This window comes from Budorcas taxicolor, chromosome 25 (genome assembly GCF_023091745.1).
Source record: "Budorcas taxicolor isolate Tak-1 chromosome 25, Takin1.1, whole genome shotgun sequence".
Taxonomy (NCBI): domain Eukaryota; kingdom Metazoa; phylum Chordata; class Mammalia; order Artiodactyla; family Bovidae; genus Budorcas; species Budorcas taxicolor.
Genome location: NC_068934.1, coordinates 34,959,191 through 34,974,039, shown reverse-complemented (window position 1 = coordinate 34,974,039; position 14,849 = coordinate 34,959,191). Strand labels below are relative to the sequence as shown.

Sequence of the window (14,849 nt, the reverse complement as noted above, 5' to 3'; positions counted from 1 at the left end):
CGGGAAGGAGGGTGCATGTGGGGAGGAGGTGGGGAGAGGTGCTCTAGGCAGATAGATGGGGCAGCATGGGATGTGGAAACTGCGAGAAACTCACAAACACACCCTGATACACAACTTCTGTGCAAGGTGATGGGTCTGGGTGAGGCTGGGGCATCCTGGTGAGCTGTTCTGAAATGTCATACTGAGGGCTCTGGGCACCACTGGAGGCTTGGGAACAAATGAGTCTCAAACCGATTTTCTAGAAATGTCCTTCCAGCAGAAAGAGAGGCTGGAGGCCAGAGGTCAGTTAGGAGAGGCCGGTGTGGCTGCCACCCAGGGGGGTGAGGTGGGAGTCTCCCCACCCATCCCATTTCCTGGAGTTCAGAAGGAGGTCAACCTGAGTGAGCTTTGGGATGATTTGAGCTGCTGTTGAAGGGTCAAGATAAGGGAGTAATTTATGCAGAAAAAGACGGAGCTCTCCTCCAGCCCAGTGAGAATCCCTCCCTACAGAGACCAGCTAATAGAGAGTTTCACTAAAGGCACCGGGGGGTGCTGTGAAGGACTTGCATAATCACTTGCCCAGTGTTGGTTGAAGGAAATTACTCCGCTAGGATCAGCTGATGTATCTCTAGCCACATGAGGGCTGACTCCACGGCTGCATCTTTTCTTCAGAGTGCCTGCTGCCTCCCCTTCCAGCCACCCTCACCCTCCAGGATCCTTCCTGCTCTTCCTGCTGCTTGGGGAGGCTGCCAGAGGGGTGGAGAGCATCCCTCTGTGCACGGCTCCCTGCTTTGGGTTCAGGGCTGGGCTTTGTGCCTTCAGAGCTAAGATTGTGTCCATTTTTTCCTAGTCTGTCTGGTGTCTATTACTGAATTGTCCATGCCGGTCCCCTGTTTGCTTTCTTTTAAGCAGTTGTTATCCTCTTTGTTGGATAAGCTCCTAAAACATAGATAGTAAGGAACATGTTTTGTTCTAAAAAGTGAGCAGAGCATCCCCACAGGCATAGAAGCACAGTAAATAGCTGTTTAATGGTGAGCGTGATGACGGAAGCATGGATCTGGTGACTTGGAAAATCATACCGAAGAGAGGGGCATGTGTGTTCACACACAAGGTTTTAAACATCAGCACCTCCCTGGTCTCGAGTTCTTCCTACTTTCCTTGTATGTTTCTTTGAACCTTGGATGGCTTTGAGGATTGAGTGGGCAGATAAGTTTTTCCCCATTTGACACATAGCAAAACTGAATCGCAGAAAGGGTGGGACCCAGGCTTGTCATAGCAAATGAGGTAAGAAGACAAAGACCCAGCTGGCTCGACTCTGTGGAAGTCAGGCCAGAAGCTCGGTGCGTGGCCGCTGCTTCTCTTCACTATGAACTGGGAACTGAGGCTCCATCAGATAAAATACACCAGTGTCTGGCAACCTCCAGATGGGAGAGATCCTCTTAAAATCCAAGTAATGCCTGGTGCATTGTTAAGCTTTCAGAATGCTCAGTGCACAGTCCCTCTTAGAATCCACCAACCCCAGAAAACACTGTTGTTTTATGTCAAGTTAAGGAATCAGGAGATACAAGTTCCCATCCCCAACTGTTTTTTTTTTGTTTTTGTTTTTGTTTTAAATTTCTATTGGAGTAGAGTTGCTTTACAATGTGTTAGCTTCTGCTGTACAGCAAAGTGAATCAGCCATGCGTATACATACATCCCCTCCTTTTTGGATTTTCCTCCCCATTTAGATCACCACAGAGTGCTGAGTAGAGTTCCTTGCGCCATACAGCAGGTTCTCATTAGTTATTTATTTTATACATAGTAGTGTGTATATATCAGTCCCAATCTCCCAATTCATCTTACCTTGCAACTCTTTTTGGAACTAAATAGCTACATAGCCATAGGCTTAAGAGGGACATAGCTGTGTGTCTAAATTTCTCCAGGGTCTGTATCTATAGATGACTTCTCAGGCCCCTCCAAGCACCAAATATACACCTTCTACAAAGTTCTCAGTAAAACACCTCCCCTAGATGCAGCACACAGACCTATTTATTTTCTGTGCAACACCACATACTATCCTCTCATAAAATGCCCACGATTGATTATAATGTCTCAGCTTCTCTTTGGCAGAGCAAAATATCTGTGTCTGTCTTATTCATCCTATGTGGCATCACTTAAGCGCCCAATGCACCGCATGGTCCACTTGTCACATGAGTGAAGAATTCGATAAACCCGTAACCCTAATCCTAACCCACAGCCCCGTGGCCATGGCCCCATCTCTGGATGCTGTTTTCTTCCCGTGGAGGCAACTCCTCTCCCCTGTGCTCCTGTGTGTGTACGTTTAGTTCAAGGCGAACTCAGAATTAGTTCAAGGCAAACTCGGAACTCACTGTCCTGCCCTGAGATTCCCAGTCCACGTGCCCCTCCCACCTCCAGGCAGCTGACACCCCCACCAGGAGGCCCTTCTGGTGCTCAGACCTGCAGGATTGACCCTTTGCCTCGTGGTGTCAGCGCCCCTGGGTGGCCCTTGCCCACCCCGCCCACTCGTCTGGCTGTCGGCTCTTCTCAGCACCACCCAGAGCAGGACCTTGTTGCCCACCGGCCCCTCCACACCCTGTGCTGGTTTCTCTCTGCAGCCTCCAAGCATCTCATGCAGCCTTTCTTATAGGGTCACCTCCCAGTTGCAAAACGTTTGTGAGAATTACAAACAGCCTTAGTCCTGGAGCCCCAGAAGCCGGCCCTGAGAGGCAGATTTGTGTGAAAGTGACATATTAAGGGCTTGTTCCCCGGAGAGACCACAGAAGGAGCAAGGGTGGGGCAGCCAGGAAGGGCAGGTGTCCCCGAAGGTGGCTCCCAGGGGACCTGCTCCCGCCGCCGGCTCACCACTGCTGCCCTGGGGACACACACCCCTCCCCAGGCACCTCGGCCCCTGGGGGTGGCTGTGGAGGGGCACCCACAGTCTAAGGCAGCCTCCAGGGAGAGGCAGGCATGGCCTCTCCAGAAGAGAAGTGCAGAACCAGGGCGAGGGCCGCAGCGGGCTGGGCCGACAGACCGCAGCCACGCGCTGCACGGGTGGGGACCCCCTGTGGATGGAGGGCTGGAACTTGCGCTCGGCTTCCTGCCTCACTGGGCCAAGTGGCGTTTTGTTTCCTCAGCCTTGAGCTTCTCCCCAGCTGGTGGTTTGAGTCCCCACTGTAGGTCATCCTGAATGGTGATGGGGGCATCAGAGGCAGGATCCAGGCCTGCGGGAGGGATTCCAAGTGTGTCCAAACTAGGAGCTGGAGCTGAAACTCACCCCAGAGATGGGACCAGCATGGCACATATGCTGCTTCGTCTGAGGCTGACTCCCACGCACAGAGTGCCAGGCTGGCGTGTCTTCCCCAGCCACCCCCAGCTCTGGGCTCAGGGACAGTGGGGACATCCAGGCCTGTTTCCAGCATGACGGGGCACCCTGATACACACCATCCACCCCTAGTGTACCTGAGTGAGCCTTGGTTTTCCAAGTGTACCTGTGAACAGTGTCAGCTTGGACCAAAATTAGTGCATCCCCCTGCTGCTCTCCTTCCAGCTGGTCCACCCCCTCCAGGGTGAAGCTCCATCTCTGGTGTGGGCTCTACACAGTCTGGCTGTCAGGACAGGATGGCTGGTGGCATCAGAGACACAGAAGAGAAGCAGCAGATTTATTTGCCTCGGGGATCTGGCCCCTCCTCCCAGGGCGGGCCACCCTCAGAGAAGGGGCGGGGCTTAGGCTTGGCACCTCGGTGGCTTAGGGGCAGGGCTTAGGCTTGGTGCCTCGGTGGCTTAGTAGCCCTTGACGACTTCTCAGGCGGTCGTTGCAGAGCTCTTCAGTTTGGGTCTCTGGTCTTTCCTATCTTCAGGAGAAAGGAGACAGTCCGTCACATGGCTTGCTGCCTTAGTTCCTGTAGGGAAAAGATGGCACACTCAAACTAGGCAACTTGAGGAGAGTTTAATAAAGTGGATGTTTACAAAGGTGCAGGCAAAGTGCAGGAAATCCCACAAAGGTTAGTTAGGACCCCCAGGCACAAACTGGGCAGGAGGGGGGGTTGGCTGATACCTCCAGGTCTCGAATGGTGAAAGGAGGAGGTCGAAGTTCTTACCAGGGACAGAGGCCCCTGGTCAGGAGCTGTGACCTCTGACAGGAGTGTGGACGGCTGGTGGTAGCCCCTCCCCAGCCCATCAACTGACTCGACAGGAGGTTGGAGGTCAGAAAACAGTCGATGTGACCCACACTAGTCAGTCTGCGGTGGATGGAGGGGACACAAAAAGCGCAGGACACTCACTCACTGGCTTCATCTCACCTACCTTTTCTGCCAAAGCCTGATGCTGCTTACAGGCCAAATGTCCATCCTTCTGCAAACACTCTGGTGTCTTTCCACAACTCCGCTGCGCTTTGCCATGCTGTTTTCTCTACCTGAAATGGTGTGCCTTGCTCTGTCCTCTTTAGCAAGCTCCTTCCAATCTCAAAGGCCACCTTGACTCTCACAAGACCCAGATTGCCTTGAAAATAGCCAAAAATCCTTGGACTAGAAAGACACACGTTGTAAGCCCCCTCCCCCCACCCATATTACAGATAGACTGAGGATGGACGGTCTTCAGAGCACATGTCTTTTTTTTTCTCTGGAAGGCAAAAACAGTAGCGGTTGAGAGGTGTGAGGCCAGTGTGAACTGTGAGTTCAATGTTTGTGTCTGTAGGTGACCCAAGCCAATTTCATACAAGTGTATATTCCAGTAGGGTCAAAATTGGGCTTCCCTGATGGCTCAGTGGGTAAAGAATAGGCTGGCAATGCGGGAGACCTGGGTTCAATCCCTGGGTTAGAAAGATCTCCCTGGAGAAGAGCATGACAACCCACCCCAGTATACTTGCCTAGAGAATCCCATGGACAGAGGAGCCTTCCAAAGGATCACAAAGAGTTGGACATGACTGAGCGACTAAATACACACACACACAGGGTCAAAATTAGCAACCCCCTTTGCCCCTACAGTAAAGAGCTAAGGTGCCAGCTGTTTTTTGCTGAATTTTCAGCAAGTAGGTGATGGAACATCCTGGTTTCTCTGTTGGTTGGTGTCCTGCAGAAGCGGACGTGGGAGACGCACAGGCCAGCTGCACAAAGCTCGCGGTTGGTATTTCCAGGCCCTCCTCCGTGTGATGCTTTGCTCTGAAGCTTGAAGGGAGGTGCTAGGCACAAGCTCAGAGGAACCAGACTTAGGGGGCAGCCAGACCATTTCTGCGAGATAAAAGGAGATTGTGATCAGGTGCTGTGAAGGGCGGAAGCACTTACTTCGCCGTAGGCTCAAATGTTGCTGGAGACGTGTCGCTTTTCAAAGGCAGTTAAAGGGCCATTTGAGAGAAGAGATGGGTGGGTTACCCACTGTCCAGGCCCATTATAGTCCTCAGATATTCAGGCAGGTGTGTTTAAGAAAGGCCAAGCCAGAATTGTTCTGTCTTTCTTCAATAATCCTTCTCTTTATTTCAACACTCTTTTTGTCTGTCTTCAGAAGGTGCCAAGCAGATCTTTCTGCACTATTTTTCTTCCAGCTTCCAGGTTCCTGTTTCTCTCTCTGTCTCTTTTTCTCCTTTCCTCCCAAATCCAAGAGGAGCTTGAGGCCCCGAATCCACATTTTATGTTTTATCTCTGCAGCACTCATCTTAGCCTTGCTTAATCATTTTCTCTTGCTATTCCTCTCTGTACGAATGCAGCCACTGTAATAAAGCCGCTATTCATCAGCAGGAGATTAAGGGCACAGAGGGCTGCATTTTCAGAGCCTTGGGATAATCGGAGCAGCTGCAGAAAATTTCAGGTGTATCGGCTCTCCCCACCATGCACTGTATTCAGGGGCGTGGTCTGGCATGGCTCCATGGGGCTGGTGCTCCTCTGGGCAACCACACATGGACCGCTCATCGTGAAGAGGGACGCAGACTATCCATGCAGGCCAGACACCCTTGACGGCGTGCACTCACATGGACCAGGCCCGTTCTCTGTAAGAAGCACCCTCTCCAAGGAAAGCAACAGGGTGAAGACAGACAGACCGAGAAGGGCACAGGCACAGCTGTGAAGTGGTGAACAAGCTATGGCTCCCAGGTTTTCTCTCTCTGTCTGGATCCTGCCAGCATGTTGCATATAGGCGAGACCATGCACTGTCCAGGGGGGTCTACACGTGGGAAAGGAGAACCTCCAGTCTGGTGGGAAGGGAGGCCCTTTCAGAGAAGTAGGGAAGGCTGAGGACCACTGCCTGGAGGGCTGGAGTGTAGATGCAAATGAGGGCAGGCACTGAGGCCCTGAATGGAGAGAAGATTGGAGTTTGGAGAGTCCCAGGGCTCAGGCTGGAAGCCTGGTGTGTGCAGAGGTTGTTCCTCTGTTCTTTGCACATGTCGCGGGACGGACAGAGGAAAGGATGCTCAGGGTGGGCGCCTGGTGCGTCTCAAGGCTGTGGGAGCGGGATGGAGAACTTCAAGGTTGGGGCAGAGAGTCTCCAGTCCTTCCTGGCTCCCTCCTTCTCTTCCTGGCCTGCCTCATGCCGACCTGTGACTCCTTTTCCAGTGACAAGTAGCTATGTCTTGTTACTCTCACCTGGATTAGTTAGGGCCGGTTGAGTTTGAAGCTTTACTTACTCCTGATTAATTTTACAGTTGATCCCCTTCCTGGGGGAGTTAAATACGTCTGATTTTAGGAGTGATTTTGTAGAAGTGAATTAAGGGCTATCCCTGGAAAAAGAGAGCCTGGTGACTGAGTTTTCCACCCAGTCTTCTCCTGACTCCCACTAACCGAAGCTTCGGCTCTGCTTGGAAGTACACTTTTGCTCTTTTCGCCTTTTTTTTTTTTTAAACTACCTGGGAGAACTGTCTCCTGTGCATTGTTGTGGAGACTCGATAAATGAGACAGATAGAAGGGGGCAGGTGTAAGGAAGGGCCAGGAGTTGGCTGCCAGGTTACCTTTGCGATCCACCTCTGTCGAAGCCACATTAATTCCGTGGAGACTCAGCAAGACTGATAGCCAGCAGTGATGGTTTGGACATCTACTCATGACCTTGGAAGTGCCCCAAGCCAGCATGGAAGCTATGCCAGTTTTTCCATGTAGTATTTCACAAGCGGGCCGCCTAACCATGTGGTGCAGTGTGGCGAGACCACTTCCATTTCAGTCAATTTCCAGTCATTAGACACTCATGAGAAAGCCCAGCGTGGTCCTTTCGTGTTCACCAAGAGGCTGTGAGATGCCCCCTTGACGGGCATCAGAAACAATTATTCAGGCAGTTTAGAGGTTGTTGATCAGCCTGTCCTGCAGCAGCTCCGTTCACCTGGTGTCTGGTTGCATTTAAGCTGCTGGAGGAGAAAATAGCCAGGACTCTGCTTCTGACTTGCCCGAGTATATTGGTCGTAAGAAAGTTCTTTCCTGTAAAATGGTCGAAAAGTGTTTCAAATGAGAGTCATTGCCTAGTGCCCATTGTGCTGCGCTCTCATGTCACCAACAACCAGAGAAATGTCTGAATTAATGGTTCTCAAAATGGAGTCCCCAGCCCAGGTAGGGGCCGAGCAGTCTGTCCTTTATCAGGAATTACAGGTGGTTCTGGTGCTTGTTGAATTCAAATGTCGTGGGGACTTTAAAAAATATATATTTTATTGCAAAATATTTGCTTTACAATATCGTGCTGTTTTTTTGCCACACATTAAAATGAATCGGCCACAGGTATACCATATATCCCCTCCCTCCTGAACCTTCCTCCCATCTCCCACCCCATCCCACCTCTCTAGGTTGTCACAGAGCACTGGGCTGAGTTCCCTGTGTCATACAGCAAATTCTGACTGGCTGTTTTATATATGATAATGGATATATATCCATGCCACTCTCTCAATTCATCCCATTATGGGGACTTTTGAGAGGCCTTGGATAAGGACATTCAGAATCACTGACTTTAGAGAAAACAAACAAAAGCTGGGTTTGAAACTACTTGTTTCTGCAGCTTACTATCAGGGTCATCTTAGTTCATTTGGATAATATTTGTTAGACTCAGTTAGCCTCATCTATAAATTGGCAATAATAAGTGAATCCAACCAAGTTTTTCGAGATGATAAAATAACACACAGCATACACTTGCAGTGTGTGTGTGCTAGGTCGCTTCAGTTGTGTCTGACTCTTTGCAACCCCATAGACTACAGCCTGCCAGGCTCCTCTGTCCATGGGGGATTCTCCAGGCAAGACTACTGGAGTGGGCTGCCGTGCCCTCCTCCAGGGAGTCTTCCTGACCCAGGGATTGAACTTGGATCTCTCATATCTCCCTCATTGGCAGGAGGGTTCTTTACTTCTAGTGCCACATGGGAAGCCCCATAGACTTGCAGGGTACCTAGCATATAGTAATATTTGTTCAGTAAACATTAGCCATGAATATGAATTTAGCCAATTCCTCCATTTGCATCCAAGCAAAATCCTGAGCGGCAGTTGCCCTTAAGGTCATGAATATGAATGACATCCCAGGTACATTGCTAGCAAAGCAAAGTGGAGAGTGTTGTTCTTAAGGGATTTCACACCATCATGGTTCAAATCCACAGTTCAGTGAGGTAGCCTGAGAGGAAGAGCATCAGGTGTGCGAGGAGACTCAGCATCAGGGGAGGCCCAGCATCAGGTGCTTCCTCCATCGGCTGCACTTTCTCAGGTATGTTCAGGATATTGTTACCGCAGCTGACAGCAAGTGTGCTCTAGACTGCTCCAGACTGTAAGTGCCTTCTGGTGCCTGGAGAGCTTATTAAAATACAGGTTCCAGCTCATTACATCTGAGGTGGGGGCCTGAGAATCTGTGTTTCAAATAAGCTCCCGAGTGATGCTCATCTGCTGGTTTTCTGATCGCACTTTCCTGTGGTGAAGTGCTATTAATAGCTCAGTGCCCCTCAAGCCCTCATATGCATATGATTCCCTCTAGATTTATGCTGCTGAAGACATGATCTGGGGCCGCCAGCACTGTCATCTCTTGGGAGCTTACTGAAACTGCAGAATCTCAGGCCCCACCCTAGATGTACCAAATCAGAATGTGCGTAGGAGTCCAAGGAAATTTATAAAATGTGACATCCATTCAGGGTGTGTGTTTATTCACACTGGACCCTGTTCTGGTTAAATGCCATGGTCTCACCATCTTGAAATTCTTAATAATTCTTCAACAAAGGGTTCTGCATTTGCATTTTGCACTGAAAACCACAAACCATGCAGCCTGGTCCTGGACACCGCTCTCTACATCTGTGCTTTTCAAACTTAGGTGGGTACGTGATCCAACTGGGGTATTGTTAGGAATTTGTGTGTCTGGCTTCCAAAAGATTCTGAAATCCATAGGACAAGAAGATCTGTAACAACACCTCACCTGATTTTGATGCAAGTGGTCCATACCCACTTTGAGAAATACTCCCCTGGTCGGTTTTCCCATCATTTATCTCCTTTATTGTCCAAAAAAAAAAAAAGTCAGTAAGCGACACAAAGCGAGCTGGACAGCAGAGCAGAGGTGTTTCTGGTTGAGCAGTTTTCCCCACGGGGGCTCTCAGCAAGCCTCCACACCTGCGCCTGAGAGGCCCAGCGATGATCCTGTGACATTTACATGAGTACGAGTGGAAAGGACGCACAGCCCAGGAGAGCGGTCTCGAGAGGGGCCGCCTGGGGGAGAGCGCGCCTGGCAGCAGTCCTCAGGCTTTTTATGGTCACAGACAACTTTGAGAATTCAGTGGAAACAACTGTCCCTCCCCACTGAAAACCTCACCTTTGCTCATCCTAAGGGGAACCCAGGACGAGGAATTAGAACCTGGCTGAGGGGTCTGACTCCATCACCCCCTAGTTCTCTGTTCTGGGCAAGTCATCAGACCGTTCCGACCCTGGAGGCCTGATCTGTAAGGCGGAGAATGGTAAGATCATCTATCTCAGCAATTTGCTGCAAGAATCACAGTGTGGATGTAAAAGCGCTTTGTTCTCTGCAGAAGAAGATATAAATTGGAGGCAATATTGTACCTACTGTGGCTCTGTTGCTATTTCCAGCCTTATACTCAGGATCAGGACACTGCGTTTGTGAATTTAGCCTCAGGCCATAGAACATATCCTGTGTAGCTAGAGAAGGAAATGAATGCAGAGAAACTTGATGAGGACTTGGCCAGAGTAGCTAGGAAATTTGAAAGTGCAGGAAAAGAGAAGGGAGCTTCCACAATTTGGGGACTCCAGATGCAGAAATAAAAGAAAGAAAATCTATTTTTACACGTGCGAACAGTTTTGAGATTTTGGAAAATGCCTTTAGTCTAGCAGTAATTGAACATTTCTGCCCCTGGGTGTAATGAAGAGAAATAGCAATGGCGGTGGTCTGTATTTAGTTTTGACTTCAAAAGCCTTCTGTTGGAATCTGCTATTCTGAGATGAGAGGAAGAATGTTTAGTAGTTAAAGTCTGCGTTTCTGATCTAGCACATATTATTATCTGCGTGATTTAGGAGAAGCATTCAGTGTCTTTGTTCTTCAATTCTTTTCACCAATAGGACCTTCCTCATGGCATTGCTATGAGTATTGGACAACTTAGTACACCCAGAACATTTAGAAAGTAATGCGAGGAATTATCATGTGTATCATGGAACTCTCAGAGGGAGGGGAGGTGGGGGTAGTCCCAGGGCCCAGCTATTCTTGGGATGGACAATGACTCCAGGTTATAGCTATTGAATATTTAGGACTATGGAAACCATTCTGTGCTCAGGGGTTTTCAGACACAGGGTCACTCAGGACCTGGAAGTCTGAATTAGCCAGTGTTCTGAGGCTGCAGTTCTGCAAGGCCTCTGATGCTGAAACCCAGGCCAAATCAAACAGGAGGTGCCTGTGTGTACACTGGGAGCAGGGTGACCAGTCATCCCAGCCTTGCCAAGAAGACCCTGATGGCATCTGTTTCTTTGTGGTCCCTTGACTTACCTGTCTGGTCCTCTCTCCAGGTGCACGATTGACAACCGGGTCACCCGGGTAGCCTGGCTGAACCGCAGCACCATCCTCTATGCTGGGAATGACAAGTGGTGCCTAGACCCCCGCGTGGTCCTCCTGAGCAACACCCAGACCCAGTACAGCATCGAGATCCAGAATGTGGACGTGTACGACGAGGGCCCCTACACCTGCTCCGTGCAGACAGACAACCACCCCAAGACCTCCCGCGTCCACCTCATCGTGCAAGGTAGGCAGCCTTGGGGGTGGCCAGGGGTGGCTGGGAGGGCCTGTGTCTGACACTTTCACTGTGATCCTCAATTTAGATGATACTGTCTGTTCCATCTGGCCAGGACGGTTTCCTAATTTTCACTTTGCCCTTAGATGCTGAAATTTCAAATCGTTTTCCCATTGAATAGGACTAGGATTTGGGGCCTTTTCTTTGCTCCTGATCCAATAATGTGTTGTCTCAGAAAATTATCTCCTCATTATTTCTTTCCTTGGCTTTTTTCTCCTCTGAGTTTTTGAAAGGTTCTATCCAGCGCTGCGCGTGCTTTATTTTCAGAGCTCCTCTGGCTCTGCACATATGGCATCCCTCACACAGCCTGCAAAGAAGGCAGAGCCGACCGTTGATGCTCTAGACACCTGCCTGGGATGATTGCAGCCACCTCTGCTGTTTGCAGCTTGCTTGCTTCTTCTTTCCCCTGCAGCCCGGGACCATGTCTCCCCTTTAATACCTGTGTCTGATTCTCCATGTTTTGGTTGCATCCCACTCCCCTCCTGTTCCTCAGAGCCTCTCAGCTCACCGCCAGCTTTTGAGATCTGTGTTTTTGCCTTTCTCTTACTTCTGCTGTCTCCGTGCTTCCCTGGCACTTCTGTGCTTCCCCATAGGCAGAGCAGGTGCCAGACATTCAGACCACAGGTGACCACACAGACAGGTTCCTTGTCCGAGAGCCAGCATTTTCTGGCTTCGGGGAACCTCAAGTTACCAACTGTGTCTCAGGGTTTCCTTCTGTAAAATGGAATCAGTGTTGCAAGGGTCTGCGGTGAGGATTACACTTTCCATGTACTGGAGGGTGAGACAGAAGAGGATCTGCGCACAGAGATGCTATTTAAGTGTTAGCTAGAGCTTCCCTGGTGGCTCAGCGGTAAAGAATCTGCCTGCAGTGCCAGGGACCCGGGTTCGATCCCTGGGTCAGGAATATCCCCAGAGAAGGGAATGGCAACCCACTCCAGTATTCTTGCCTAGGAAATCCCATGGACGGAGGAGCCTGGCGGGCTACAGTCCTTAGAGTCGCAAAGAGTTGGACAAGACCGAGAGACTCACCCTTTCACTTTTAAAAAATACAGTTGTTTTTAACTTTTTAAAAGACGTAGTTGTGTGTGGACCAGATACCTTATTGTATTACCTCAGAGGTGAAGCCCGCAAGTGATGGAGCTGGGGCCTCTGCTGGAGTTTCTCTCCTGTTTTTCATCCCCCTAGAAGGCAGGCCAGGGGCTATATGCTCCTGGTCTCCAGCAACCCCTTTGGCAGTACACCCACAGGGAGGAGAGAGCTGTGGATGGTGGGTAAAACACAGGAAGCAGGACAGTGGTTCACGAAAGATGAATAGGAAGGAGCTAGAAGATTCGCGGGGAGCAAGCTGGGAGAAGGCAGGAGAGAGGGCCGCCAGGGTCAGGGTGTCGAATGTGAAAGGCAAGTCCGGTGGGCAGTGATGGGTAGAGGTCAGGCTGGAGGGACACTTGCTCAGGGATTAGGCCAATGAGGCTTTGGAGCCCCTCGCGCTGCACCACCCCACGTTGTTTGCATTTTATGTTTTTTTTTTCCCCTCTTCTTTTTCCAAAAGAAAATGATGATGGCTTTTTTCTTTTGTTGGTTCTATATATGAATATCTTTCAAACTGCTGAGTACAAACAGCATTTTTTAAAGGAAATGAAATTACAGAGACAGGATCAGAGTGTATCACTAACAGAAGAATAGGTTTTGTTCCTTGAGATGGTTTCAGTGGGTGAATGTCTTGTTGTTGTTGCGAAGAATTGGCCAGAAGAAAGCTGACAATCCCTCTTCTGCAAGGGGGTTTGAAGGATACCTCGGTGGCTCAGGTTGCAGCAAGTGGTGTCTCTGAATCCATGCCCCATGCCCCCCGCCCCATTCCCTCCACACACACACACTTACCGCTGAGAGTGTCTGGGACTGACAGATAGACCTTAGGAACTCTGCACCATCACAGACACTTGTGTTAGGCAGCAGGGCTTTTATGGAGCCGGAAAATGGAAGGAGGTGTGAGAAACTCGGAAGCCCCCATGCAAACAAGGATCACGTTTGTGCCATTTCTTTCCTAAGTTCCCCTCTACCTCCTCCCACTCACCCATACACTCACCATGAGTGCCTGACAGGTGTCTTAATGTGTACATTTAACAAATGCTTCTTGAAGCAAATGGCTGGATTGTAGCTGTGAGGACTCACGCAGACTCAAAGAGGGGAGGTTGCGTGTGTAGGGGTAGAGAGGCGTGAGGGGCAGAGGATAAGGGATGGGGTCTACAGCAATGCTCCCTCCTGTCCATGCTGATGGAAAGTGTCTAATCTGCAGCTCGGCATTTATACCTCTGGCTTGGAGACGTGGCCTCTGAGCATGACACACCTCCTTGAGTATCGAAATCTCATCTTGGGCTAATTTTCGAATGCTGATGGGTGTATTGATCTGGAAACGAGCCGGGTTAAAAAAGGCTCTGGTCTTGTCCACAGACTCAGTCCCAGCTAATCTGCTGTCGATATGCCTGGACTGGGCATTATTGACACTTTAATGAATAGAGGACCATGGTTTCTCAGAGCCAGCCTGTCCCGGCTCTTAAAAGCAATCAGACAAACTAAATACAGCCAAGCTTCCCTGTTTCTGTATTGGAAAGAGGATGCATCACCATCCAGGATTTAAAAAAAGAAATGTATTTATCTTGGGATCATTTATTGTACTGAACATAAGCCCTCATTCCCTACAAAAGCAGACTTCTGGATTCTGTTGACGTCCCCGCTCAAACTTTTGCAGAATAGTGTTGAAATGAAAGATGTATGAACTTTTCAAAACTGTATTGTGATCATTAAACACACACTCACAGACAGACACACACACTGTAGCAGCAGCAGAAAGGAAGTAAACTGATATTTTTACCCAAGAGTGTGTATTTGGGTATGTGTAGTCAGCTTCGTACATAAATAAACCCACACAGAAGGAAGGTAATTTTTTTTTTTCCACAGGATCACATGAGCTTATTGAAATCTGGGATTATGTTTCCCTCATTCCTATCAACTACCCCTACTGCCCCGCTTGTTCTCTGTACTGGGTCTTCTCTCTGGTTGTGATTCTGTGTGTTTATCCCCTGCGGAGGCCTGGTTCCACCCTTGAATCTGCCTCAGTACCAGCCACTCTGCCCTCTATACCTGCCCCTACCCTTGCCTTCATTCATAAAGACGAGGGTAGGGCATAAATCACCATTGAGAACAACTCTGCTTCCCAGAACCCTGGCCCGGCTCTAGGCACATGAAGATGAGTGAAATGCCACCCATGAAGCATGAGTTCCCCTTCATGGGGAGTGGATGAATTTGCATGCCACCCCCAAACCCTCCCAGGAATTTAGGTTCTAAGCTGCTTCAATTGTGTCCAACTCTTTGTGACCCTGTGGACTGTAACCCACCACTCGAATGGGTTGCTGTGCCCTCCTCCAGGGGATCTTCTCAACCCAGGGATCAAACACTTGTCTCATGTCTACCGCATTGGCAGGTGGGTTCTTTACTCCTAGTGCCACCTGGGAAGCCCCTCTGGGAGTGTAGACTTTGGCTAAATCCTTCTGGGGCACCAACTTCCTCCAAACCCCTGGGTCTCTCACTCCACTGGTGTGTGATCAGACCTTGTAATAGCATTCAGAAACCATCTCTACAGAGACCGGCCCACTTATGTGGC

General features: G+C 49.8%; 1 protein-coding gene across 1 annotated transcript in view; it reads left to right on the top strand.

The window, feature by feature from the left end:
• NTM (neurotrimin) overlaps positions 1 to 14,849 on the top strand; it is a 409,793-nt gene that overhangs the window by 219,992 nt on the left and 174,952 nt on the right. Inside the window, exon 2 of the mRNA XM_052661943.1 lies at positions 10,911 to 11,143. Coding sequence (XP_052517903.1) covers positions 10,911 to 11,143 — 233 coding nt within the window. The remainder of the gene's footprint in view (positions 1 to 10,910; positions 11,144 to 14,849) is intronic.